This window comes from Anser cygnoides, chromosome 2 (assembly GCF_040182565.1).
Source record: "Anser cygnoides isolate HZ-2024a breed goose chromosome 2, Taihu_goose_T2T_genome, whole genome shotgun sequence".
In the NCBI taxonomy this organism is placed as follows: domain Eukaryota; kingdom Metazoa; phylum Chordata; class Aves; order Anseriformes; family Anatidae; genus Anser; species Anser cygnoides.
In genome coordinates, this window is record NC_089874.1 from 70861014 (window position 1) to 70888519 (window position 27506).

The 27506-nt window shown below is 41.0% G+C and overlaps 1 protein-coding gene across 2 annotated transcripts in view; it reads left to right on the forward strand.

The window, feature by feature from the left end:
• NEDD9 (neural precursor cell expressed, developmentally down-regulated 9) overlaps window positions 1–26328 on the forward strand; it is a 98300-nt gene extending 71972 nt beyond the window's left edge. For both annotated transcript variants that reach the window (XM_013190430.3, XM_013190429.3), the window contains 6 exons: window positions 3434–3874; window positions 18739–18840; window positions 20036–20137; window positions 20553–21776; window positions 22124–22213; window positions 23713–26328. In XM_013190430.3, the coding sequence (XP_013045884.3) occupies window positions 3434–3874; window positions 18739–18840; window positions 20036–20137; window positions 20553–21776; window positions 22124–22213; window positions 23713–24222 (2469 nt within the window). In that variant the 3' untranslated portion in view covers window positions 24223–26328. The remainder of the gene's footprint in view (window positions 1–3433; window positions 3875–18738; window positions 18841–20035; window positions 20138–20552; window positions 21777–22123; window positions 22214–23712) is intronic.
• Window positions 26329–27506: the final 1178 nt, after the last annotated feature.

Genomic DNA, 27506 nt, shown 5'->3' on the forward strand with positions numbered 1-27506 from the left:
TCCAAACTGAGACTATATTGTGAGATACGGTCTGATGCCCACAATATCCCAAAGCTATTCAAATTTGTCAAATCAATCCAGATAAAGTATTGAGGGGTATCTTTGATCAGGACTTCTTTCTGCATGTGGAAGAGTAGAGACTACCAGCCTGATCACCACAGCCAATTAAAGATTGCTGTGTGGTTCTCAAAAGCTTTCCTGATGAGCTTCTGTGGTGACTACTTTGATTTTTCTCAAGGCTGACTATGCTGACTATGCTGACTAATAGCAGCATCTGTGATACTGTTCCTGAAGCTCACACTGAGAAGTCCAGTGAAGGAAGAATGGAGTCAGAGAAACACTCAGAACACGGGAGGTTTGCTTAGCATGAAAACTTGTTGGCAACCAAGCAACAGGATTTTTGTTTCTCATTCCAGTGCTTGTTTGGAGGAATATGTTATGACTTTACTGCTCCATCAGTGAGGGATGCTGGTGGCATGACTATGGGCTATTCAAAAGGCCTTGGGAAAATTGTTGTGAAACAAGTGGCAACCAATTAGTATAATTCACATACTGGTGCCCAAGTTAACACTGACAACAAGAATCTGATGCTATTTGCAGCAAGGAAGTTCTTGAAGCATATCCAGAAAGTATTAACATGCTGCATGCCAGGTGGTGAGAAGGTCACTGGGACAGAGATAATGAGCAACTGGAAACAAAATTCACATGGGAATTTTTATCTGCTCTAATTCTGCCACCATTCCAGGCTTTGTTCTGAGAACTGCTTTGCTGTAGAACCTAATCATGTTTTTTAAATACCTTAAACCAATAAAGTATAGAAGAATAAGCATTTATCATTGGTTTAGCCTGCTCATTTTGTGGACACCCTGTAATCATTGTCCTCTTTAAACATCATCCTCTGCAAAAGCCCTGTTTAGTTATACAGGCTGAGCTAGTCACATCAGTAGATTTCTCCTGTGAAAGACACATTTGAAAGAAATGTAAAAAAATAAGTGATTAACTTGAATATTCATACTGGACAGGAGCTTTTCTTTTCTGAGCTTCTTGGGCTCAGCTGAGCAGTAAAGTCAACACAGCAATAGCACAGATGTAGCATTTGAGAAGAGACCATTGTGTTTACTGGTGCTAAGGAATAGTTTTAAAGTTCTGCCAAGGCACGGACATAATTGCTTTGTGCTGTATCTCTATTCACATTTCTCAGCATTGTTGACTGATGAACAGAGTAGATTTCAGTCAGAGAGAATGGTGGGCCCCCAGTGATGCTCTTCACATGGGAGCTCAAAATGGCAGTCCTGCTTTTCCAAGCCAGAGCCTAATTTATAATGACCTCCCTAATGACGCTGATGAAAGGCAAAGCCGATGTTTCTCATACATTTGAAAGCTGATACCCGGTTCAGAGAAGAGAAAACTGATCTCAGGCACCCTGTTTCAACACCACATGTCTGAGAAAAAACATATTCATCTTCCTTTTATGTGACATTTGAGCTTCCCCCTTCTCCATCCACCAGTTACGCCTTCATACAACCTCCTGGTTGTGTGCTGTGCTTAGAAACATTGACCCAAGCAAGATCAAATGAAGTCTGCTGTCTTGATGAAGAACAGAGATGATGGGGAAACGCTGGTGTTTATCAATGGGAAAAGATATAATGAATGGGGGATAAAAAAAAAAAAGTTTTAATATGTCCGAGAGGGAGAATAAATAATGACAGATAAAAACAGTAAACTGTACTTGCCACTGTCCCTTTAGTAGAGGGAAAATAAACCTTCTAGGCAGCTGCATTATCCTATCTTATAGTGGATTAGCACCATTTCAGTCCGTGTACTGCATCCAAATACTTAGTTAGAACACTCCAGATATAGGGTTCCCTGTGTTTTTTCAGGTGCTTACAATTAATTTATAACTGTCTCTGCTGACTGCCTTCACCAAAAAGCGGGCAGGCATGGAGCAGTCACTGTCAATGTATCTGGAAACATCACCAGAGCCAAAAAATGAAACGTCCACGGCCTTTGTGAGGGCTCCAAGAATGTCAGTACATACAGCCTGCCTACTTTCTATTGAATACCTAAGCTTGACTGTTAATTCAGAACTGAATGTGCCACACAGGCCTGCAGAGACAGAGGGAAAGGATCTGGTTCAATCTATGAGAGGAGATAGCACTTTTCAGGAAGATATCTGCACCTCACAAACCACAGGTCTACAAAAACTCAGAGGTGGCTTAAAACTTCTTAGCAGAGGTACCGCTGGTAGCATAGCCACAGCAAAATGGACCTCAGGGCAAACTGCAAAACCTGCCTGAAACACTAGACAGATGCTTGGGAGTAGACCCGTGTGAGGTTTCATATTATTTCAAGTGGAGAAGTATCAATGATCAAGCAAGATGCATATAAGAACTCTTAAACTGTTAAACTGACACTCTTTGGCTGCCCTTGGAGTCCTCCCAAGTTGCACATTGATGTGCTATGCGGTAATGTTTGGTACCTAACTTCTTAATTCTCTTTGACTAAAGGACATGCCCACATAGACATCTTACAGCTTTCCCTGTGGCAAAGCTATGACTCCCGCTGGGGTCACTGAGCACATTGTTTTTGAAATAATGTTCTCTTCAAGATCTGTCTACAGAGAGCAGGGCTCTAAGGAACCTTGTCCTTTGTATTTTTTTTTGTTTGGGGCTTTAGGGTGGTGGTGGGTGGATGGGGAAGCTTTTTAACCTGTTAAGCTGCTTTTATGCTGTTCCACTAAGGAAGTTTACAGAAAGAATGAGAAGGCACAGAGCTACATAATACGAGTGTCGTAGTTCAGAAACAGTGACATTTTGTCAGTTTACATTTTAGGGTGGGTTTTCCTCACCCTGTGATCCCTAGATCCCTAATTTTAAGAAGTCTGCAGGTGTTAGCTAAGAAAAGCTGTCCCACTGTCATTATGCTAATGGAATCTGCACCTCTCTGCACCCAAAAGCCTTTTGGGACCCTGCAATTGTTCTGGTTTATGTTACTTGGAGTGGTGTTCAAAATTTATTTAAAATATTGGCTAGCTAGCTGTAGCTCTGTACACAGAGTATACACATGTTTATAGGGAAATCAATGCCAGGAGATGATGAGTTTACAAGCCCCAAGGAACAGGAAGAGCATCCTGGAGCTGAGAGCAGAACTCTCCTGGCTTACAGTCCTTATAGGCAAACAGACAATTTAAAGAGCTTCTACTGGACCTGGTATTACTGGAAAAGCTCTCACTTGCAGTGTTGCACCTCATTTCTCCAACTTGGGAAAGAGGAATCCTGTGTTATGTTGCATCATTTTCTGGGTTATTTTGGTTTCCTGCACACTTCTTTGTCAAATTCAGTTCTTCTTTCTCTCCACCTAGAATGTCCTTGAAGTTTTAGAAAAATTCTTGCTTGTTTGTTCATTTGTTTTTCTTCTCTTTCTTTCTCCACAGAATCTTATGGCAAGAGCCCTGTATGATAATGTCCCTGAATGTGCAGAAGAGTTGGCCTTCCGTAAAGGAGACATTTTGACAGTGATAGAACAGAACACTGAAGGCCTTGAAGGATGGTGGCTCTGCTCCTTACATGGCCGGCAAGGCATCGTTCCAGGCAACCGTGTGAAACTTCTGATAGGTCCAGTGGTACAGGACAGTCCATCTGGCCAGAATATGTCCAGTTCAGGACTGACACATCAGTCCTTCAACCAACAAAAAATCTATCAAGTGCCAACCTCGCATGCTTCTGCACAGGACCCTGTCTACCAGGTGCCGCCTTTGCATCTGAATCAGGGAATTTACCAAATACCCACTGGTCATGGTCTAGTGGGGCAAGATATTTACCAAGTGCCACCTTCCATGCAGAGATGCCTTGACGGTCCGCCTCTGATTAACAAGGTACATGCATTTACTTTCATATCATAGCTCCAAAGCAGGTCATTTGTGCCGACTGCCAGTGAAGTAGTTAATATGTAGTAATAGCCTGTGGGCTTAAGGACGGGTAAATAAATAAGTCTACTACCAATTGCTGAGCTACTTACCAGCTGCTAAAGGTGAGGGAAGTATGTGGTCTTGTGTCCTCACAGGCTCCCTGAGCAGCCTGGAGCACATCTGGCCTATGGCATTTTTGCATTATATGCTCAAAAGATAGCTACTGCAGTGAGATTAACTCTCCCACAAGTTAATGAGCAGTTACATCATCTGCCCAAGTATTTTTTGTTTAATTAAATATGTATTGCCTCAGTGGTTCTAACTACAAAGGGAAAGCAATGATTGATGAGACAGGAGATACTTGGGAGAGTGAAGGAGCAAGAGGATGATAATGAGGGGTTAATAATGAACCTAAAGTTTCTAAGAATGCACTTGATAATTATCTATGCAGATTTCTTGATTGAAAGTGGGATCTCCAAAGCTGAGAGCTCCAAAGGCTCCAGTGAGAATGAGCGACATTGCATTATGTGGATCCCCCCTCTTCCTGTTGTCCATCTCAGGCTCTCCTCATCTCCAATCATTGCCTCATTTTACATTTGCAGGTGAAATGGTGCACAGTACCACCTGTGCATATGGCAGCAGGGTCTTGGTAACTGAAAAGATTAGGGAAAGTGTGTACAAGTGAGGGAGGAGATTCTCCTGGCCTTCCAGACTGCTTATTGCCAAGCCAAAAAGAAGTTGCCCTGCAGTCCTTCCATTCCCAGCTCAGCAGCTCTGGCTAGCATCTAGCATCTTCCTTACCTTGAGAGTGTAAAGCATGGTATTTATATCCAAGTTATATGAGCAGATGGTGTCTCTGTAAGGAAGTTCCTGACTAGTTCAAACTTTTATCTCATGATTTATATTGGCAAGACAGTCTGTTTTGGGTTGTTCTGTTTGTTTGTTTGTTTTTAGACCCTAAATTCACATTTTTTCATATCAGGCCTTCAGAAGAGTTCTTCTCATGATTTTATTTTCTTGTTATAATTTCATTTTCATTGATAGGAATAAATGGACTTTTTTCCTTCTGCGCAAGAGCAAAAGATCTGTGAAATCATTCCAAGTCAAATTATAGGAGAGGTTTGATTGCTCAGCTTTTCCACAATTATGCTTTGTAGGGCATGCAAAAAGATAAAATGAGCAGGAAGATAAACTGCACTTGCTGCATAAGTAGAAGTAGGATCTTTGTTGGAGCAATCTTGGGTTTTCTTGGGTAACCTCACATCTTCTATCTCCTTTTCTCCTGTGCCTACAGGCTAGATACAGTTAAACATTTTCTGGGGCAGTGTAGTTTACCTATCCACGGTAACATTTAGGCACCTTCCCAGGTAGTGAGCAAACACCTGGCAAAGAGCCTCTTCTTGAATAGATAGCAAAGAAAAGATCACATTTTAGTGTAGGTCTGTATGGAACAGCCCAGAACCATGTGGAGATGCCTCACCCAGCTGGCTCAGTCCACAGAAGATGCACCATACCGCAGAGCTGCACCAAGCCTGTCAAGAAGCCCAGGGTGTTAGCTCAGATTACATTCTATTTACTGACCAGCTACTTTGGTTTTAGGACCTGGCCTGTCTAAATGATGACTAGCGTAGTTTACGCAGCGTAATGAGTGTGTGTGTGTGTACTCTGAAAGGCAAAAGTGCAAGCCTGAAAGGCAAAGCCCTCCAACTGCATGCAAAATCTCTTAACCTTCCCTCATGCCATCTCCAGCTCCACTGAAACTAATAGGACATTCTGCATAAACCTGACCGCTGCATGGAGTGTGATAAAACCCCAGGTACATCGAAATAATTGAAACAGAGATTTCAGTTAAATGCAAACTTCTTATTGAGGTGTGCAAAAATCAGAGAAACTAAAACATCTGTTTTCACTAAGTTTCAGCCTGGAAATTTTTCAGAAAATTCGAATATGCTTTTTTTCTGAATTCAACAGAAAACTAAGACCATTTATTTGTCTGACTTATAACTTGTTTCATTTAATTCTTTGCAAGTTATGAAAAGTCAGCCGTGCTGCATAAAAACAAGTGGCTACACTGTCCATTGTAGAATAAACTAAAGGTGCAATTTATAAAGTGGTTTACCCTCAGCCAAATAGCTGTCAACCTGCTTAGCACCGGCCAATTCTTGTTACTTAGGATGGGATTGTTTTAAGCCCAACTTTAAATTTATTTGTCCTAAAAGCCCCGAATTTCGCTATTCAGTATTAGTGTCAAACTTGCTGGATGGCAAACCTCATTGCAGTGTCTTCCTTTGATTAGAGGCAGACACATGTTTAGCCCCTTGGAATTCTCTGTTTCAGACTAAGAAAAGTGCTTTGGGGTTGAAATGATGATAGACAAGAGAGAACTGTAGGTTTATTAGTAACAGAAGAGTCTAAGGCAAGAAAAAAAAAGTAAAGAAGAAAATACTCCATTCTTTATCAGTCTAACCTTGCAAAGCAGTGTTTAGTGCTATGCTCACCAAAAACAGCTGCTGCAACTCCCTGCTAATGCCTTCATGAAAGAAAAAAAATAATTAAGGGGAAGACTTTAGCACTTGCCTCCTTTGTCTGGGGAAACAGCCTGTCCCCAAATCTTCCTTCTCTAGGGATCAGTAAAAACAATCCTTAGTATTAAGGAAAGTTGGAAATCTTGAGCATTTGATTTTGGGAATCTTTGCCTTGACTTCATAAATTATGAATATCTTTTCTCAGACTTGTGACACCTGCAAAAATGACTTAAGTGAGCCATTCTGCTTTCTTCCATCAGCAGAAGGAGTTGGTTAGCAAGCTGTGTGACTTGGTGGGGCTATGGAAGTTAAAGGGTTTTTACTATACACTCATCGTATGTGTAAGCCTTCTCCCTTCTCATAGCAGTAGCTCAAGAAGGCTGCGTCCTAAACACCATCCTAAGGAGGTCCAGCAGCAGTTCCTATCCTATGCATTTCCGTGCACGTTTGCCTGTTTTCTTTGTGCAAATGTGTGGTTTGGCTGCCATACAAGTTTTACAGGCAAAGCTCTGACTGCTGTCAGGCAGGAATTGTCTAGCCTCAAGTAACAGTAAATCAACAGCAGGCATGTTATAAAGCTGTGTTGAGGTAACACATCTAGTTAGCCAGAAAGGCAAAGCAAACCAAAAGGAGTCCTGAGGCAGGTAATTATAATGATGAATTGATTCTGGCCAGGCAAGTTGTTGACGACAGAGCTCTACCAGCTTCTTCTGTCAAATAAAAATACCACCTTCTAAAACTTACCCTACAAATGACAGAGATAACGAGGGGTGGTTTAAAATTAGCCTTGCTCAGCAGTAAGCTTTTACAGCTGTGCTGCAAGTTCAGTCACAAAACAGTTACACCTCCAAGTGTGAAGAGCATCAGAGGAGCATAAAGATACAAAAGCTGTATCTTATGATTTATTTCTCCCTTCTGTGCTCAGCCTTACTTTCACTGCAACCAGCAAAGAGAAGGAACCTTCAGTTAAATCTGGTATTCAGGAAACCTGGGTTTTATCCTCGCCACAGACTTCTGCATAGTCTTGAGTGGAGTCTCTGCACCTCAGTGATCTCATCTGCAAAACATGTGGGGGCGATTATAAGGGAACTCATTCTGTGCAGACTGCTGGGGGAACATCCTTTGGGAAAGGTGCCATCAAAGCACAAATTGTCTTCTGCATCTGCAGTTACACATAGCTTTCTCTAATTTAAAGCTCTTGTGAAAAATAATGATTAAAGGACATCACCAACATAATTTAAGTCTTCTCTTTTTCTGGTTCAGTGTTTCCCTGACTGACCTGCTCCACTGTCCCTGCCATCCAGCAAATAGCTTTGGCCAAAAGTCTAAAGGAATTGTTCCCTTGTTGGAAAGCCATTACAATATCATCTGAAAGCTTTCTGTAGGAACCAGTAGCTTGAGCGAGAACTTTTGATCAAGAGAAATCGGCACAAAACAGAATATGAGGTGGGTACACCACAGCTGTTCAAGGAGGGAAGCAACTGCTCTGCAGTGGATATCAGCCCCGAAGTACAACTCCCACAAGGCACAGAGTAACTCAGCCAAATAGAGATTAATGCCAACTAGGAATACATCAGCTTTTTTTTTTAAAGTAGAACTCCACAGCTTAGGAAACACTTAAACTTTCCCACCTTTTAAAAGTGCATGAAGCAGAACACAAAAGGAACTCATATTTGCATGTGAACATCCCTGGCCTATTTCGAAGTGTAAACACGCCCTTGACAGGGATCAAGACTTTCACACCTCACCATCTTGTGATCTCCAGCTTTTTCACAAGTTCACTGCCTTCAGGAGGAGGTTTAGGCAAACTGTGGTTGAGAGAACAGACCTTATTCCCTGATGGTCTTCAGTTACCCTAGAGTCATGTTGGTTGAATCTACGTGAAAGTGGCACCACCACCCCACAAGTAGCACCACCCTGACTGTTCTGGCATAGGCTTCAGTAGCAAGTCAGTTAGCCACATTGTGACGTTTTTCCTTCCAAGTAAACAAATACTGTCCTTGTGGGGAGGAAACAAATGGCTGCAATGTAATGTTTGTTCCAGGAATGAGCCTGCCCTCTCTTTATCATCTTTTTTCTTGCCTAGCTTCACATTTATGAAGTATGAAAATACATACACCTAGCATAGTGAAGAGCTGTGGTTAGCATGGTAGATACTTGTGTCAACAAGTGACAAAATAGTGCATATGCTCCCTTTCTTTTTTTCATAAAAAAAATGTATTTACATTCCAAAATGGAATAATGTCCCCATTTACCCTCAAGTAACAGCTTCCTGTGATACAGTTTACTTAAATGGCCCAAGCAGTCCATCTTTTTACTTTCACATTACAAATTCTACTTTGGGGATTTGTGTCCTTTGTAACAAGATCCTACTTCAGTGTTAAAGTGTTGAACACACAACAAATTTGCTGAGTGCAGCAGGAATTGTAACACGTACCTCAACACTCAGTGCTCTGTTTCATGAAGTGTGCTCGGAAGGATGAAATTCTCTCAAATGCAAACTGAATGGTAAAAGCAGCACACAGACATATCCTTAGATTTGGGTGTTTCTCTTGTAACTTCATGTGAAATTAATAGGAGAAATGCCATTTTAACTGCATGGGCTTCATATCAGTAATCTATCCTCAGTAGTCTCCAAGAAAACCACTGGGTGAAGAAACCCTCATCCATAAGGCAGAGTAAGCAGTAGTTAGTCACTGATGTGATTTGTAGAGAGCTATTTTAAGAAAAAGACTGCATTTTATTAGGCTGAGTAAACATATGAGCTCAGCATTACTCCTTGTTTCTCCCTATGCACAGCTCTCTTTTTAATCAGTTCTATTTGTAGACCAGAGGCATGCATTTTTTCCTAGTAGTATCAGAAAAGGGGCCAGTCCTGCAGCCTCATTCAACAGGTGAGCTCCCCAGGAACACAAATCTGCCTGCAAGGCACAAGTGCAGGATTAAACCTTAGCTTTAAAAAAAAATAAAAATAGTTAAAATAAATAAATAAGAAAAAAGCAAACTTATGGGCTCTTCCTTGGTGGTTAGACCTAACTGCATCTTTGGTTACACCTGAAAATCCACTAGCCAAGCACTAGGTTTGGGTAATTTAAATTTCCCTGCAAGTGCCCAAACCATAGAACTACAGCAGTCAAGCATTTTAGAAAAACTTGAGTGCAAAACTGATTATTTAAAAAGTGAGCCTCATCATAGGAGGACGTGCAATTTCTGAGGTGGGAAATGGATGGATGTAGACTGGTGTTTGACTGTCTGGAAATATAGTGCTATTGATAGGTAGAGGCTTTGCAGGTGCTGGATGATTTTGTAGACAGTTGTTTTGGCAGAAAACTTACCAGCATCAGAATGTCATAATTTCACATCTGGTATGTTTGTTGGTTTTTTTTTGTTAATAGCAGTGCTAATATTGCGTGTGATTTTTTTCACCTTTAGAAAACCCTAAGCTTAAATGAACCTTTCTACCAAAACAGATAATCCAAATGGAATCAAAGTGAAATTAATGCAATTAAATTCTTAGGAGACAAAAACATTCCATGAGACAGTACATCCGTAATCCCTAAAGAACACTGACATATTCCTATTGGATCTTATCATCACAACTTTTTTTATATACACAATCAGACCTGTCTGAGGTCGTCTAATTATTATATTAACTGCATCCTTAATTGCCTGTTGCATTAATGCCTGTTTAAGAGGAGTCTATGCCTCCCATAAACTTGCCAAAACAAGCTGTGTAAATGTAAACACCAGTTAGCAGAACTTGTCTGAACACTTGCCTTGAGAAACCCATACAAAAATAGAACCAGAATATAGCTTCTAAGCCCAAGAACCTCTATAAATCAAATTACATTGAACTTCTTCCTGCTGGAAGCTTTCTTTTGCCTACTTCTCTCAGAGCAACATGATTCTCAACTTAAGTGACTGAGAGACGCTTCCCCTACTTCTGCTTGTGTACACCCATGAGAGCACTCACGTGAAATTGAAACTGGCAGTGTTTCATTGCAACCATTTTTCCCCTCACTTGGAAATGCCAATTTGCCCAAACGGAAACTGTTGACAGGGAAGAGTCATTTCTGAGAAATGTCGCAAATAAAGAATAAAATATTTGAAGGGAAACAAAAAGTCATTGAAACATCCGACTTAAACATTTTCCAAATGAAGGTTTCTTACCCCCCCTCCCCCTTTTTATTCTCCTCTAACATTATATCTAGAAATTTAATATAGGAAGGAAGAAATAAAGAAAATAAGATGAAACTCCTTAAAAGAATTAAAACAAATAATTTGGACTGAACCAAACTGATTTATTGTTTGTTAGCCTTCAGGATTTCCTATCACTCACAACAGTAAGACCATTCTCTGCCCTACCTGTCCCAGAACCTTTTCTTCTCATCTTTGTTCTTCATTTCATCTCATCCTCTAAATGCCCTATCATTAGGCTTCTGTTTTTGAGAGCAGACAGTCATGCTATTACCAGCATAGGAGACAAGTGCACATGTTGAATGGTTCTTCATGTTGGAACCTTTTTAAAATGGGAAGACTAAATAGGCTGGGATGGCCAAAGCAAGAAGCTGCTTCCAAAACACTGAAGTACCAAGTTTTGCCATGGGCTTTTCATCAATCAAAGCTTGTGCTCAAATTTGATCACAGGCTTCCAGATAATGCTTTAGCAAATAACACATACTTCTCCACCAGAAGAACTAAGCACACAATAATTTTGGCAGATTTTTTTCACCACAACCATTTATTTTGGCACTCTAGAGTTCATGACTCTTCTATCACCAGTACTGTAACACATTAGCTCTTTAGCCCTGCTGGCCAACATGCAGAAATGATGAAATCAGTCTGTCTTAAATGAGTAATTGTTACGGGGATGGCACTAGTAAAACCCTTCACAAGTATATTGGACAAGTATCACTTTTTCCACTTCCCTTGAAAATGCTGATAATTTTTAACTATAAAGAGCTGCTCTTTGCAGTTGTTCTCTTCCTCTCCTCAAAAGTGACACGTCTTCAGAAGTATTGATTTGTCTCTTTCTTTTTAATCACATTTTGTAAGGAAGAATGACATCAGAAGCTAGGAATACTCCTTCCCAGTCAGCCTTGCGATTCAAGGGCAGCCAGCACCAAGCCTGTTCCACTGAAGCAAGCAGAAATGTTGCTCATAACAAAACTGGCAGAAAACCCTCAAGCTGATGTGAGTGAGAGCAGGATCAAGTCATGAAAGCATCATTAAATGAAAAAAAAAAAAAGTAAAATTTTGTTAATGGCAAATGTGTTGATCCTTTTTCCACCTTGTACTGCTCATTCAGCAAAGTCTATGCAAAGATGGACCTTTGTATCTGCATTTGGTTTTTGATCATGAACACCAGCAGCAAGCAAAAATTCAACACCATAATCCAAAACTACAGCTGATGCAAATCAGCACCATTCCACTGCACATAATACAGCACTGTCATTCTATGCTAGTGGAAGCTTAGGTCGTCTGTGTAACTCTATAACTTAAAAAACAAAACAAAACAATACAAAAAAATGAACCAACCCCCCCTCTTCCCCTCCATGGGTTCATGGTTTGGATCAAGGCCAGCATGTGATTTCAAATTTTTTATTTTAAATCACTTTCACGTCTTCTATTTCACATCTTTGAGAATCGCGATGCAGAACTTGCATAAATCTGGTTGAAATAAGATGACATCAAAAGAAGAAAAAAGTAACAGATTTTTGTTACTTCTTATTATTTGTATTACGGCACCATGTTTTGCTTTATTTTGCTTTTTAAAAAAATAGACTGGGCATCTACTGGTGAGGCACTTCATAGCCACATCATAAAGTTTCCATTTAAAGCCCTAAGCCTGCAAAGCGAAGCATTTTTAATTTAACACACTGGGTGAGTCAATGACATCTGGACATGCTTCAGCCCTGAGAGCACGTACAATGACAGCAGAAAAGCAAATCGTCATAAGCAATGGTCCCAGACAAGAAGTGGACATAAAGCACAGGCAGAAAATAAGCAGGCATTTTAAAGATGCATGCAACATCAAAGAACAAATCAGTTCTGCGTCAGGGTAGCGTTTTACATGTAACCTTATCTTCACACATCTGAATCTTACTTCTCAGAAAATTCAATGGGGAACACCCAGTTAAAGACAGCCTGCACAAAAGCAGCAGTGTCACCACGTGTGTTGATACCATGCCTCTTTCTGCCAGAATAACTCAGTCAGGCTGGGAAAGAGAAAGCAGTCATTCCTATCGATTTCCTTCTGTACTTCAGAAACAGTTGGCCTCATAGCACTAGAAATCAGCTCACAGTTGCAGCTCCAAACCTGGTGCATTAGAACTGCCTCTACAGGCTTCCCCCCCCTCTTTCAGCTTGTGAGCCTTGGTCAAAAGCTCTCCAACATTTCAGTGATGACAGAAAGTACTCTACGTGAATATTTTATAGTGGCCTGGTGGTTATTCATTATTTAGATTGAAATAAAGTGTTATGATTTGATTATGCTAAGACCTATGGCAACTCACAAAAACAAACATTAGTAAGCACAAGCATAGTTAGCACATGTGATAATGAAACCACAACCTTTATTTACTGACAGCTGGAAAACACATCGGATATCGTCATGTATAGCAAATAAGTTAAGATTACTGCATCATACAAATATTTTTGCTCATTTTTTGCAGCAGACAATCCTGAGTGATTTGATAGGTGTTATTGTCAGGAAGTGCATTATCAGTCACTGGAAATCTTGATACAGCTTGTAAAAGACAGGAGAGGAAACACTTAACTTTTGTTTGTTTGTTTGTTTTTTGTAAAAAGGACGGAGTTTAGCCAGCTAGCCAAGTTTTTTCAAATACTCATCTTATCTTAGGAACACTCTTCTTAACACAACCTTCTTGCTGTTCTACTTAGTCATATAACCACCACCACCCTCATTAAAAAAAAAATAAAAAATAAATAGACACGTGGCTTCCTAAGCACATGAAGCAAAACAGAAAGACGGGCTGAGAGGTGGCTCACTGTCTGATCCAGCACAGTTCAGTGGCTCATAGAGTCCAAGAGAAAAGGGACCACTCCCCAACCCCACCCCCGCAAAAAAAAAATCTCTCACTCTCTTACAGTTTTCCCATATCCCTTTGGCTGTTTCATTTTCCTTACAGACCTAAGATAGTCCAGGTAGCTGTTATATAGCTACTTAAGAGGCTTGGGAACAGATTTGCAATAACTGTAGAGTTTTACATTAAACAAACTTACAGAAATACCCTACAACAGAACAGATATGTTACTTTTCCTTTAATTACATTTTGATTAATTTTTCCTATGTCCAAGCTTTATAATGGCTCCATTTTATGCACTACCGCTTGGTCTTTTCCAGGACAGGATTCCTTTCAGGGCAAGCCACAGCTGATTTAACAGAGCCAGGACTGACAGCTGACATTAGCAGCAGCTTCTGGCTGTGGCTCATGCCCTCTGCTGAGAGTTACCCATGGGCTGAAGAGGAGAGCATCGTGGGAGGAAACATATTTCAATGCAAATATTCCTCCAGATTTAAAAAATACATATACAAGATCTAATGCATATGCCTCCTCTTCTTCACCTCTAAAAGCACTGATCTGTTTCAAAAGCAGTCAGCAAGGGTTGGTTCAGAAGGTTCTTGGGATTAAGAGGCAGTACTGGGAAATAGCGGTGATTTGGGGCAAGTTGTTCAACATACCCATGCTTCAGCTTTCTCACCCTATAAGACTCAGTAAAGCTTAATTTCCATCATTCTGCATATTAGGTACTGCAGTTCAGGGGAAGAGGCTGAATTCTGCCCTCCACAGTATTGCTGTAAATCCAGAGTAATTCTGTTGGCTTCTGTACATTTATTCACCCTGTGTCCTCCTTAAACCATGTAAACTACAATTTTGTGCTTCTGCAGGAAGCACAGGAACTGTCTTGTGGCTGCCTTAGTTTGGAATGTTCTCTGTTTTAGCCTAACTTCCATTTTAATCCTGGAAGAAACAGAATATCTTTTTTCCTTATGTTTAAGGAGGAGAGTTTTAATGAACCACAAGGCTGGGAATTTTGCAAAGTACATGCACGTTGAGCTCTTTTTCTTGGTCATAAATATGCCATTGGCATGGAAAAGACGCAAGTAATTGCTTTTGGAAGAGTGTGGTATTCAGCAAGAACAGAACAAACTTTCTGTTCAGTTGTCTTTGTTTTTCGGTACTGAAAGTTCAAAGTAGGCTCATTACATGTTTCACCAGAGCCAAATCTGGTCCCTGTTAGTTGCTCTGCATGGATTAAGTGGTTAACGATGTTTTGAGAATGTTGGGCTAACTAGTTTGTGGGAACACCATCTGTTTCCTTCAGTGTGTAAACAAGGAAAATTGCTGATTTGAAATGCAGGATTATTTAAAGTCAGATAACCACAGGCATTCTTAAAAGAGAAGAGGTAAAAGGAAAAAGAATCCTCTTGTGGTCTGAGGATCAGTGACATTTGCTGGAAAATAAATCCTTAAGTACCAAACAGGGCTGCTATCCCCATTCCACAAATGAGAGAAGGAGAACTTTTCTTTTGCAGCCACCTCCTTCCGTGTGAAGTCTGTCTTCAGAACTAAACGGATAGCGAACATGCAAAACCATAAAAACTGGTTCAACAATGCGTTGAAAGGGCTGAGCAACCCATTCAGAAGAACAGAGTTCATTTAATAGATTTGTGGGTGAATACCCCAAATCAGAATTTTCTTCTGAAAGTACTGGGTCTGGTGGCTTTCTTCATCTATCCAGCTACCTCCCTCTTCCTTATTCAGAAAAAGCAGTGTTCCACATTTTCATTTCATTGAGCAGCATCAGTATTCTTTTAAATTACTGTTACGAAACATTATGTTGGTATCAAGGTATGTTTTGGTGATGAGCAGCTTCTGTTCTGAATTGACTAGGAACAAGCAGTCCAGCAGAAGGCATGTTTAACCTAGTGAAAAGTGATGGAAGGGAAGAGGAGCAGAGGTACAACAGGAAATGTTCTTGTACTCAGTGCAGAGCTTTATCAGCGTTTGTGGGGAATTTTATGAAATCACTCAGAACATGTTGTTACTGGAGAATGATCCTTCACACAGGAAAATACACCTGAGTCACTGGGAGAACAAAGTTGTCTTTCATATTATCAACAAACCTTGGTTGTTGCTGGGTGTTGCTGGTTTTTTTTTTAGAACTGTATTTTCTGTTTTTTCTTATAGCTATTTCAGAAGCCTGAAAAGGAGCAGACATAAAAGCCTCAGGCATTTTTACTTGGAAAATAAATGCCACATTAAACACAGTGCACTGCTAAGTGCGGCCTTCAGACAGGTCAGGTCTCATGTCCACAGTCAGTCATATAGGCAGGCTGTACTCATGAATCCCCCAAATCAGGCATGTGGTGTTTTAACCTCACGCTGCCTTTGATGACAGCCAGAAGCCCCCAGATAAAGGAGTGACGCTGCTTGACTACTACTTCAGCTTAGTCAAGTCTGTGCAAATGCAAAAGTGTCAGAAAGATAAGTGCAGTTGGCTTCCTTCATCTGGCAAGCCTAACTTTAGTGTAGTTATTTAGGATCACATTGCAGCCATAAATAAAAACAGTAGCCTTGTAGTTGTTTAAGCCTTTCACATGGCATCTAGTAGGCCAGCCTTTTCTGAAAAATGGGAAGGGTCTCTAAGAATGAGCAACAAGAATAACCGCAGCTGCGTGATACTGCTGCTGTGCAAATACTGAAGAACTTGAGGTGCCAGAAAGCTCCTGCTGAGGTGCTGTGTGCTGTCTCCTTGGGTAGGACTGGAAGAAGCATCTTACATCTGAGGCCTGGAGGAGATCTGGTCAAATTTTACTCCTAATCTAGATTTAGGATGGAGTTCAGCTTCTGGATAAGGTCACAACTGAGCAAAGGTTTATAAAGATTTCAGCCCGAGGAATGATGCCCATCTTTTTGGAGCCTAACAGTCTTGTCATGCGAGGCACCACTCAGCAGGTAAAGCAGAGCTGACCTGCAGCGGTGCACCACTTCTCCCTGTTCCCAGAGCTTGAGTGGGGCCCCTGCCTGCATCTCAACAACAGTCTGTTTTTTTCTCTGTCATGGTCAAGCACTGCCCTGGCGTAACAAGCAGCCTAATGCCACAGTGTTCACTGTGGCAAAAATATTCATGTAGATCGGCTACACAAGAAGCCCTTTAGGTTTTTACTTTGCATTTTCTGTTCTCCTGAAGGACAATTTTTAAAAATCCAGTGACTCATTATTGAAGCAAGGCTGTGGCTGTGATTTTCGAACTGCTGGAAGGATCCTCTGAGTAAACACTGCTTAAAATCAAGTCCTTCTGTTCCTAACTTGGGTGGAAGGCATTTGACTGGCAGCACCCAACTGAAGGGAAAAAAAAAAAAAAGTATGCTAGTCTGATCTCTAGCCCTCATGGTCAGAAAAAGCACAGGGAAGTGATGTTGAGTTTCTAAGGCAAACAACATAATCCCAGTAGTACATGAGAATGGCCTGGGAGGGGTGATGTCTGGAGTGAGCCATTATGGGAAACTTCCAGTAACTTAAGGGAGAATTGTCTTTAGAGTTTTGCCTGTAGATCTCTTTTACAATGTAGTAGGTGACTCTGGGGGAAAAGAAACAGTCTGTAATAAATTTACATTTTTAGATTATTTTTAAAAAGCTCATAAGTATTTAAATCCTATTAATCCTACACCCACTTCAGCAGGAGCTCTCTGATGGACAGTGAACCGGTATAGCACTATGGAGATCGTATTGCTTCCAGTTCCATCTTCCCTGTCCTCTGATGCTAATTCAGGGAAAAGCAGCTGCAAAAAACAAACAAACAAACAAACAAACGACATGACATTCCTCCCTCACCTTAGGTGCACACAGTCAGCACAGTGTACATACTACAGGGCACATTGCCTTGGGCTACTCACAGCTGAATCACACCTGTATTTGAAAGTGATAGGACAGTCACCATGGGGTGGGGGGGAATCCAGTGTTTTTTTCATGGTACGGTGCCCTGAAAAAAAACTACACAAAAATATTTATGCAGCAAATAAAAAGAAGAAAAGCCTGCATTGTTAATACAGCAAAGAGGAGGTAGCAGGTTAACATCAAGGAGTTTCCCTGCAGACCTCAGCCAATCAACACTCACAGTGAAATTTGGCCAAGACGCGAGGATTTCTTATAGCCAAAACTGTTGTGGGATCTTTACTGAGCACGTGGTTGAAAATTCTCTTTGACATCTTGCATACATTTCTAAAGGTAGTTAAGTAGCTCTGGTAAACAATTCTCCCCTGCTGAGCACAAAACCACATCTCATATGGGCCTATGTAATTTGTCATTTTATGCCTTCAGGTTACGGTATTTCTATTTATTTTTGTTGTTGTTGGAGTCAAGCAGCACCGGCAGAGGTTAAGCAGTATTTCCGCTATAAAATTAGCTCTTTTGGGGGTTAGGTAACATCATTTCTTTTATACCACACTATACTGAAATTCTAGCACACAGATGCCTTCCAAGACATAAGGCATTTATTTTTCACCAAAATTTATTTGAAGTCATTATGGTTAATGGTTTAGAAAATGCCAAAAATGTAAATTCTAAGCTTTTTTCAGAGATGGCTCTCACATTGCATACTTAAAGAATGGCTTAACATTTCCTCTCTCTTAGCCACTAATATAGACAAACCAAATGGAGACAGCATAATTAAATGCCCCACTTCGGTAGGTTTAAGAATAGCTTTTCTAGGTAAAGAATTTTCAAAGCCACAGCTCACACTCAGTTATTCAGGATGTTGTCCTGTGGGGCACAGTAACATGAGACATTCTGCTGGAGTAGGTAGAAAATACTTCCATGAACAAAGGGGGAAGACTCCCATAATATTTTGAGCCTCTGTCAGTAAGTGGGAACACTCAACACGTCAGTAGGATTAGCAAGGTCTGTATAGCCTTGATCTCAGTGAGAGGGTGGTATGACCATCACATCATGTGGTTTGTGCTAACTGGCAGTCAACGAGAGGAAAGGACAAAGTTCTCTTATATCTCTGAAAGAGAATCTTTGCTTGACAAATAGGAGATAAACAAGCAGCCATGTCAGAAGTGGTCTGGAAGAAATGGATGGTACATTTATAGCTACTGATGGTCACTTTGCTGAGTTCAACTGTCAGAAATATATGTAGACTTGTGTTACTGACATTGTCACCTAAAATGTGAATGTTAATAATACCAGAATGTTTATACTGAAAACCCTATGCATTTACAGAGAGTACATGCCAAAATCTTCAAAGACTTAAGTTTCCTATTCTTCCAACCCACAGGTAATAACTCCAGTCAGGTCAGGCCAAGGTTATGTTTATGAATTCCCTTCCAAATACCAGAAGGATACCTACGACATCCCCCCTGTTCGCCCTCTCCAAGGGGTAAGTACCAATAAAACTGCCAACAGCACTGAAAAGGCACAAAAGATTAATTTCTACCAGAAGTTTAAGAGCAAACTGAGTTCTCTCATTTCAGAGTGAAAACATGTTTTAATTAAATGCAATGACTTTTTCACAGAGTGCAGAAGTATTTCAGAGTTGTATTTGAAGTTGACTAAGCTCTGGCAGCACACCAAACACAAAAGTCCCATTCGTTTTCTGTATTTTGATCAAACAGAATATCTAAACAGAATAAACTTGCTGCCTGGGAACATTTTTTTCCTTTACTTTGTTTTTGGAAAGTTGACAGTAATTCGTTCAGTAAGGGTAAAATTATCTCTCAGACAAACAGCTGCCCCACAGGGAATTGTTTTCACCATGTGTCTACTGCACATGTCACTGAACTTGAAATATATTTTTGTTCTGGGGAACACCTTTGGCACATGATCTCCAAGACCACGGACATCTAGAATGGATGCTTGGAGGACTTCTAACTCAACAGCCCTACATCTCTCTGTGGCTCTTTAATAGTGCAGCTCCTCTAGGGAACAACGTTGACAGCCAATAGTACATAACAGACTAACACTGAGTGGATGGAACTGTTGGGAAATCTGGGGTAAGAGACATTCGAACATTCGCCTTAGAGCACACGCAGAACCCACTGTACCATAGGACATGACACTAAATGGGTTGCTTGAAACAGCAGACAGCTTTACTCCCTGCTAGTAAGACAGCCCACACTACACCGGATAAAGCAGATACACGATACTGAGGAGCAGCCTTAATCTCAGAGGGTTTGGTAGCATGTTCTTGCACAAGCTTATTCCTCCATCCCTCTAATGTCTGTTGGTGAGGGTGTCATCAGTTCTAGGCACGTGAATGTAGTGCTCCCCTGTTCACCCCAACAGACATCTGTAATAGACCTGCCTTGATTTAACCTTTGGGATGGGAGTCAGCCATGACTTCATCTGTCCAGTCTGCCATCCACACATTTCCCCAAAGGGGTCCTAGCAGAGCATAATTCCTCCTAACTGTCCAAAATACCAGCCAAATCCAAGTAGCTGTCCCACATGAAACAGAGTTGCACAGCCCTAGTCATCTTCAGTCTGAGAGGAAACATGGAAACCAAGAAAACTTACCCAAGACTAGAGTTTTTGTGAAGTGACTTACTTCTATAACCAATTTATTCTTTCTTTAGATATATGACATTCCCCCCACGTCGGCTAAGGGGACTGCACATCCAGGTCCCATGGGAGAAGCGAAAGCTTTAGGAGTGTATGATATACCACCTGCCAAAGGGGTAAGTGCTAGAGTTTCCACAATATCATGCTTAAATGAGTTCACATATGATTCTGAAGGAAAATGAGATTCAGTACTTTAAAGATTTCCTTAAGCTTTTAACGTTTTTGTTAAAACTGATGAAGTGAAGCACTGTATCAAAACTGCTAACGTTATGGAGTGTGAACTGGTCATTAGACCTAGATTTTCCTTATGGCAGCATGCGGCCTTCTTGGATTTTGCCTTCCATGAGAATTTGCATCAAGGCAAAGATTAAAAAGTGAGATATTAAAACTGATGCTCCATCAAACTCAGAATGTCTGACTCCATGGAATTCAATAGCAGATCTTCCATCCAAACATTCAATTTGCCATATGGAAGATGTAAATTATTTTGCTATTCTAGCCAAAGGTTTCATGGTTTGCTTTCTGTTTCAGATCTATGCTATACCTCCATCTGCATGCCGAGATGATACAGGCCTGAGGGAAAATTTGCAGGATTTTTCATCTCCAATGGGGCACAGTGCAAGACCAGAAGGAGCGTATGATATTCCTCCTCCTATCACCAAAACAGCTGGGAAAGAACTTAATCAGAAATTTTCTTCCGGGGGCCTTTTATTGACTGATGGAGTAACACACAAACAGAATGTTTATGACATCCCTGTGAACCATCAAAACCATTTTCTTGGACAGCAAATTGCACCTCAGAAAGACGTTTATGATACCCCAAGGGGAATTGCATTCCCAGGACAACAGACAGGACTCATTGAAAGTCTGGTCTCAGAAGGAAGAGAAGGTGTCTATGATGTGCCACCACCAATTTTCCAAGACACTAAAGGCTTTCAGGATGTGACTGATGGGATAAATAGGTTGTCTTTCTCCAGCACAGGAAGCACAAGGAGTAACATGTCCACATCTTCAACAACGTCAAAAGACTCTTCTTTCTCAGCATCAACTGCACAGGACAAAAGACTAATCCTTGATCCAGACACTGCTATAGAGAGGCTTTATCACCTTCAGCAGATGGTGGAGACAGCTGTCAATAACCTCATGGCCTTCACTACAGCAGACTGGCGGTCTTACAGACATATGGAGAAACACATCAATGAAATTCATGCTGCTGTGGATAAGGTAGAGCAGTCACTGCTGGAATACCTTCAGTTTGCAAAAGGGTCAGCAGCCAGTGCTTCCTGTCTGTCTGAGTTCAGCCTCTACAACAAAATGAAGAGGGAGGTGCAAAGGCTGGAGGACTCTCACCAGATCCTTACCCAAACCAGCCATGACTTGAACAGCTACAATTGGTCTTTGAATGTTCTAGCTGTTAACAGACTGCAGAACAAGTGTGATGACCTAGACCGGTTTGTTATGGTGGCAAAGACAGTCCCGGACGATGCCAAGCAGCTGACCACCACCATCAGCGTCAATGCTGAGGTGCTCTTCAAACAGGTGTTGAACAGCTCACATTTCAGGAACATACCAGAGAATATGAACGCTCCTGACTACGTATATAACAATCCTCATATGCAACATCATGGAGAAAAAACACAGAATCACTGTGGTTCCCTTCCTCCGCTCCTGAGTAAAGGTCAGCACCCTCACAATACCACCAGCAAGAGCTTAGAAAAGAGCTGGATGGATGACTACGATTACGTTCATCTTCAGGTAGGTAAACCCAACACCTTGTTCTGTGCAAGACCAGGTAAGAGTTGTTGATGCTTCTTTTTTTCAAAAGCTGTTTGCAGGAATGTAGCAAGTAGATTGTCACACTAAGACATGTTCAGGAGTAGTTTCACCAGGGTGGTTACTTGCTCTCAAATAGGACTGTCGCACAGACAGCAGCAATAGCCTTTTACTTCAGCTGTGCTATCTTTTTCTTCTCCCTGCTCTCAGGGATCTACTGCCAGTGAAAAAGTCAATACAAAGAAGCCTGCTATTTGGCCTATAAGTTGTCATGTAGCTCAGGAGCAGTTTTGATTTAACACAGTGTCTTCTTACATTATGCAAAACAGGGGAAAGAAGAGTTTGAGAGGCAACAGAAGGAGCTGCTGGAAAAAGAAAATATCATCAAGCAGAACAAAATGGAGCTAGAACACCATCAGGTATGTTTGCTAAGGTGCAATAATCACGTTGAAATGTAGCGTTCTTGCATATACGGAGTACTGGTCAAATATAACAGGAGAGGCCCTTGCCTTAGCACTGTGTGACTGCTAGCACCTTGGCTGTGAGACATGCCTGAGTGCCAGAACACACAGCTAGGAAGTCCCAGATGGCTGGGACTGGGTCTTGGCTAGACAGTGGACCGAGGTTAGCTTCTTTCCAAGCCAGTCAAGTGTGCCAGTCAAGTTCCACTATTAACAGATTCAGGAATGCAAAGGACAAAGACACACGCTGTCATGATCCAAATGAGAAATGGTGAGCATCAGGATTGCAGCACTGTCCTTGCCCGTGGCATCTGTGTCAGCCATTGCTTATGCCAAAGAAAGCTCAAGTATTTACTGCAGATTAGCTGTTCTGAAAGTTAGCATCTCTGCCCACTTTGTTTCCTTGCTGCCACTTAGTAACTGTGTGGAAGCAAAGCCACAGCTCTTGGTGTTTGGAATGACATCTCTTGTGACACAAATAAGCCTTTCCCTTGAAAACAATTTCCAACCATCTCAGTTTAAGAGATCAGTTATCTTTTTTATTACAGTGCACCACTATGGCAGGCTCACTGTGTACATGTAATAGAAAGCAGTCCCGATCTCCAAAAGTTCTCATCCAAAAGAGAAGCAGACTTCTGTAGTGTCATATAGTGGGTCGATAACAAAGCCAACCTTAGAACTCAATTTTCCTGACCCACAATCCAGTGTCTTAGTCACTGGACCACACTGAATACACATGCTGCCTGCACATATGTTCAGTGAACAACAATACCATTAACTTTAATAGTGCTTAACATCACTTTAAAGCTAAAGAAAAACAAACAGGCAATGTAAGATTGATGGCTGTCATTGTGCCATTAATCGTTCAGTAGGTTGCTGCCACGTGATATGGCAGCAAATTTTACATTAAAGAAACAAAAGAGCTGAGAACATTCCTGTTTCCCCCACTTTTGGTGGGGAGGACAACAGTAAAAGACACCTCATGTTCTGCATTTCCTGCTGTCTGAGCATATTAAACTTTTGCTTCATCAGCACTTAAACTTAAGTGCCTGTCTTTAATTTCCCAATTGTCATCTCAAAACCCCACAGAAATGGCAGGTTTTTAAAGATTGCATAGCTGTCGTTGTCACTTGGATCCATCCCTCATTTACGATTTCAGCATATTCTAAATGAGAAACAGCCTGTAAATTCAGTAGGCTTCTAAATGCAAATGGAATGTTTTTAACGTTTTTTTCTTCTGAACTCTGTTTATATTTACGTTAACAAAAGCTCTCCCTCACTCTCCACCCTCACTCTCCAAAGTAAGATATTCTTAAGAACGTGTACACTAGTTTTTATTCAGTGTGAAACTAATCTAGGATACCTGTATTACTGTTCTGAGGCATAAGGTATAATTGTAATACTTAACCTCTTTATAAGAACATTATTTGAAGAGAAACTTTTTATTTGTCTTTCAGATCAATCAGTTTCAACAGCTGGAGCAAGAGATCACAAAGCCTGTAGAGAACGACATTTCGAAATGGAAGCCACCTCAAGCTCTCCAGATTGCAAACAGCACTGCTGCCTCTCATGACAGAGAGCCTCTTTTATTCTACTCTGACCAATACGAAACTCATTTCAATTACCTCCTAAACACCATCGATGCCTTTTTCAGTTGCATCAACAGTTCTCAGCCCCCCCGAATCTTTGTTGCCCACAGCAAACTCGTCATTTTGAGTGCTCACAAACTCGTGTTCATTGGAGACACACTCACACGGCAAGTGACAACTCAGGACATACGCAACAGAGTGAGGAACTCCAGCGATCAGTTGTGTGAACTGCTGAAGAGCATCGTGATGGCTACAAAGATGGCTGCCTTGCATTACCCTAACACTGCCACGCTACAGGAGATGGTGGACCGAGTAACAGAGCTGTCTCATCAGGCACAGTTGTTTAAACTCTCACTAGTCCAGATGGCATCCTTATGAAACAAAGCAGAACATGACCCACGAACAGTGAAACAGAAAAGAAAACTGGAACTATTTTTATGTAAACATTATCATTTATTTTTTGAAGATATTTTATATGAAATGTTTTAAATATGTTCTTACAAGTTAGAGAATCTAAAGAAATCAGGGATCTGGGAATATATCTGGCTCCGTATTGTGTTTCTGATATACATTTAGACATGTATACACTCTGTATATGTTGCTACATTCCCTAAAACATCATTAAGCACCTTAAAGTATGCGTCGGGTAAGCAGTGCATATCTTTTGTATATACTGCTATTTCTTCAGTATATTTAACTGGATGCTGCACTCTTCTTGATTCATTCCATCTTAATTTTGGCACATAGACTGGTTGTGAAATCTACTTGTAGCAATCCATGAAGCAAGTGTAATGGTTCTCATAGAACCCCATTCCCGTAATGGAATTAACCTAGTAATTTCCAAGAACTTTAACTTCCCTCTCGCTGTTTTGTTATATACAGGATTCAATCATTCTGAGTAGTATATATGCACAACCGCAACAAGCAACAAAGTATGTTTTTTGGGGAGAAAAGCATGTTTAGGCCATATAAGAAACAACCTTCTAAGAAGGAAAGAACTGTACATATTAAATATCTTATGGCGTTCAAATTTTGCTGTTCCTAATAACTGTACAATATCAGATTTTAAAGCCTGGAGTCTCAGCAACGTAGATTTATGTTTACCTTGTATATCCTTGCATCAGCAATTAAATTAAAGTCATGCTCAAAAGCCTTGCTTATGGACTTAGAGTTATCCTGAGAAAATCCATTGGGCTCATCTTTGAGGGTGCAGATGAGGAATGTCTCAAAATATCAGTCCCTCCAGAAGGATTAAGGTAAGGATTGTAATTCATACAGGAAAAACAACAGAATTTGAAGCATTGGATAATTAAACATATGTATACATTGTACACAATTTGATGAAGAAATGGCACTTATTTTTTTTCTAGGAAAAAATCTTGGAAATTAATTGCATCTACTTCAATTTTGATTTCCATTCAAGTATTGGGCTTTTTTTCCCCTAAATTCTGTTCCATAGCTACTGGTCCTTCTGCACTACAACATTACCAGAAATGACCTCCTGTTTTAATAGGGCAATTACATCAGCAGTATACACAATCTTACACAATAATTTTCAACTTGGACCCTTAAAAATTAAGAGTTGCAGGGACCTTTAGAAACTTCATGTATGCCAGCTGCTCCAAAACATGTATACATGTATAAACTTGTTTTTATTGGTTGCCTTTTGCGTACCCCCTAAAATTAAGTCACAGAACACCAGCTGTGCATGGTCCTCACATTAGAAGCTACTCTTCAAAGTGGGCAATAGGAGCAGTTGAGCTCATAAATTCCAGGCGATTCTGGCATTTTAAAAGCAGAAACACTACTGTCCTCAGATAAGCCAGGGTAGTGCCACATTGATGTATTTTGACTGCACGAGAGTGCAAATTGCTGGTAAATACACCATCACAAGATCAGTAGCACCTAGAAAACAGGCATTTCTGCTTAACTTTTTCTGTTCCCCTGTTTGTATCTACATATCTGCCTTATTGCAATGGGATTCACTGTCTTGAAACAAGTTTCAGCAGTGTATGAAACGTTGCTGCCTTAATATATCATCTCAGAGTAAAGACTGCTCTTAGCATCCGTAACATCACTTCAAGGCTCCAGAAGGTCCCCAGGAAGTCCCAGCCCAACCTCAGAAGCATCAGGATCAGCCCTGGTGCTTGGCTCAGGCTTAACATCCAAAGCCCAAATCAGCTTGAGAATAAGGGTAGTTATCCTATTGTAACCAATAGCCAAAAAATTATCTTCGTGAACCTGTTTTGTACTTGTGCTGTTTGGGATTCGTTTGGTTTTCCTTGTTCATTTTTTCCATTGTATATTCTTAGGAAGTGAAAAAGCATTCTGAAGCTTATCTGTTATGCTGATTGTGCTTTCAAAAGAACCTTAATCACAAGCCTGTATACAGATTTAGTAGGGAGTCATTTTTAAATCGTTAAATGACTAGGGATTGTGTTTTTTTGTTGTTTTGTTTTTAATAAAAGGTTATATTTGGCCTTATTTTTTCTTGTTTGTAAGATGCTTAGAGGACTGTAAAAGATCCACATGGGAACCAGAAGAGCAGCTTTGCTCAGTGCAGCCATCCCTTCCCTTCAACCAACAGTGAGAGCCTCCCTCTTCTAATGTGTGCCAAGTTAAGTCTATCTGGGCCTCGATACCACCTGAAACAACCATATGCCTTGATAGATCACAGTGTTTTCTGAAAGTTATTTTCCCATTTCACTGCTGCTGAGGCATTACCCTCCCTGCTGTCAAACACCCTGGATGTGCAAGAAAGAGAGAAAAAGCCTGTCGCTGGCTGGGATCAGCTCCACTCTTACGGCAGTTCAGCTGCCAATGAAAAAAGTTCCTGCAGAGAAAACACAAATGAAAGCCTGGAGAACAAAGTGCCTGGCGTGGCTCCTTCTGTATTTGCAGGGGGACAGCCAAGGATCCATGAGGTGCTTCCTGGGAGTACTCCATTTTGTTCTGCTAAATTTTAAAGAGCCCAACAATAAAGGAGAGACTGGATAACCCAAACAGTTCAGAATAGAAAGCAGAACCTCTTCTCTCGCCTCCCTGAGCTGCAGCATCCCCAGTCAGTTGCCAACAAGCTGCTGCTGTTTGGCAACCGAGTGGATGGCCCATGTGAAATGAGTCTGATGTCCAGCAGGGAAAAACATCTGCCTCACACTAATGGCAAACACAGAACACACTTGGCTCCTTACTCCAGACAAGGAAGTAAATATTAATTCTTATTAATTAGACAAACGCTTCCTTTCTCTCCCAGAAAGGTGACAAAGGGAAAAAGAAGAGAGAAAAGCCGCTCTAGAAATTGGCAAGTTTCAGAGAAACTGTCAGTCCATCATATAATCTGTTTCTGCAGAGCCCACAGGAACTATATTTTACTTCACCCCATACCACACAACTCCCCTGCTGCACCTCTGAAGTTTCTTGCAAGCCAGGGCTGCACAGCTGCTGTAGTTGTGCTGCCCTGTGTATTGCTGGGACTTCAGGAGATCCGCTGTCTGCCTTTCCAGCTACAGCAATGCAGGTGAAGTCAGTCAAGCTCCCACACTGCCACCAGATTACACCCCAGTATCTTCACATCCCCTGTAACGTCTATACCCTAGAGCTTCTAGCACTCTCCAATACGTACATCTGGGATACATTTCAGATCTGTCCCTCCCACATCTCCT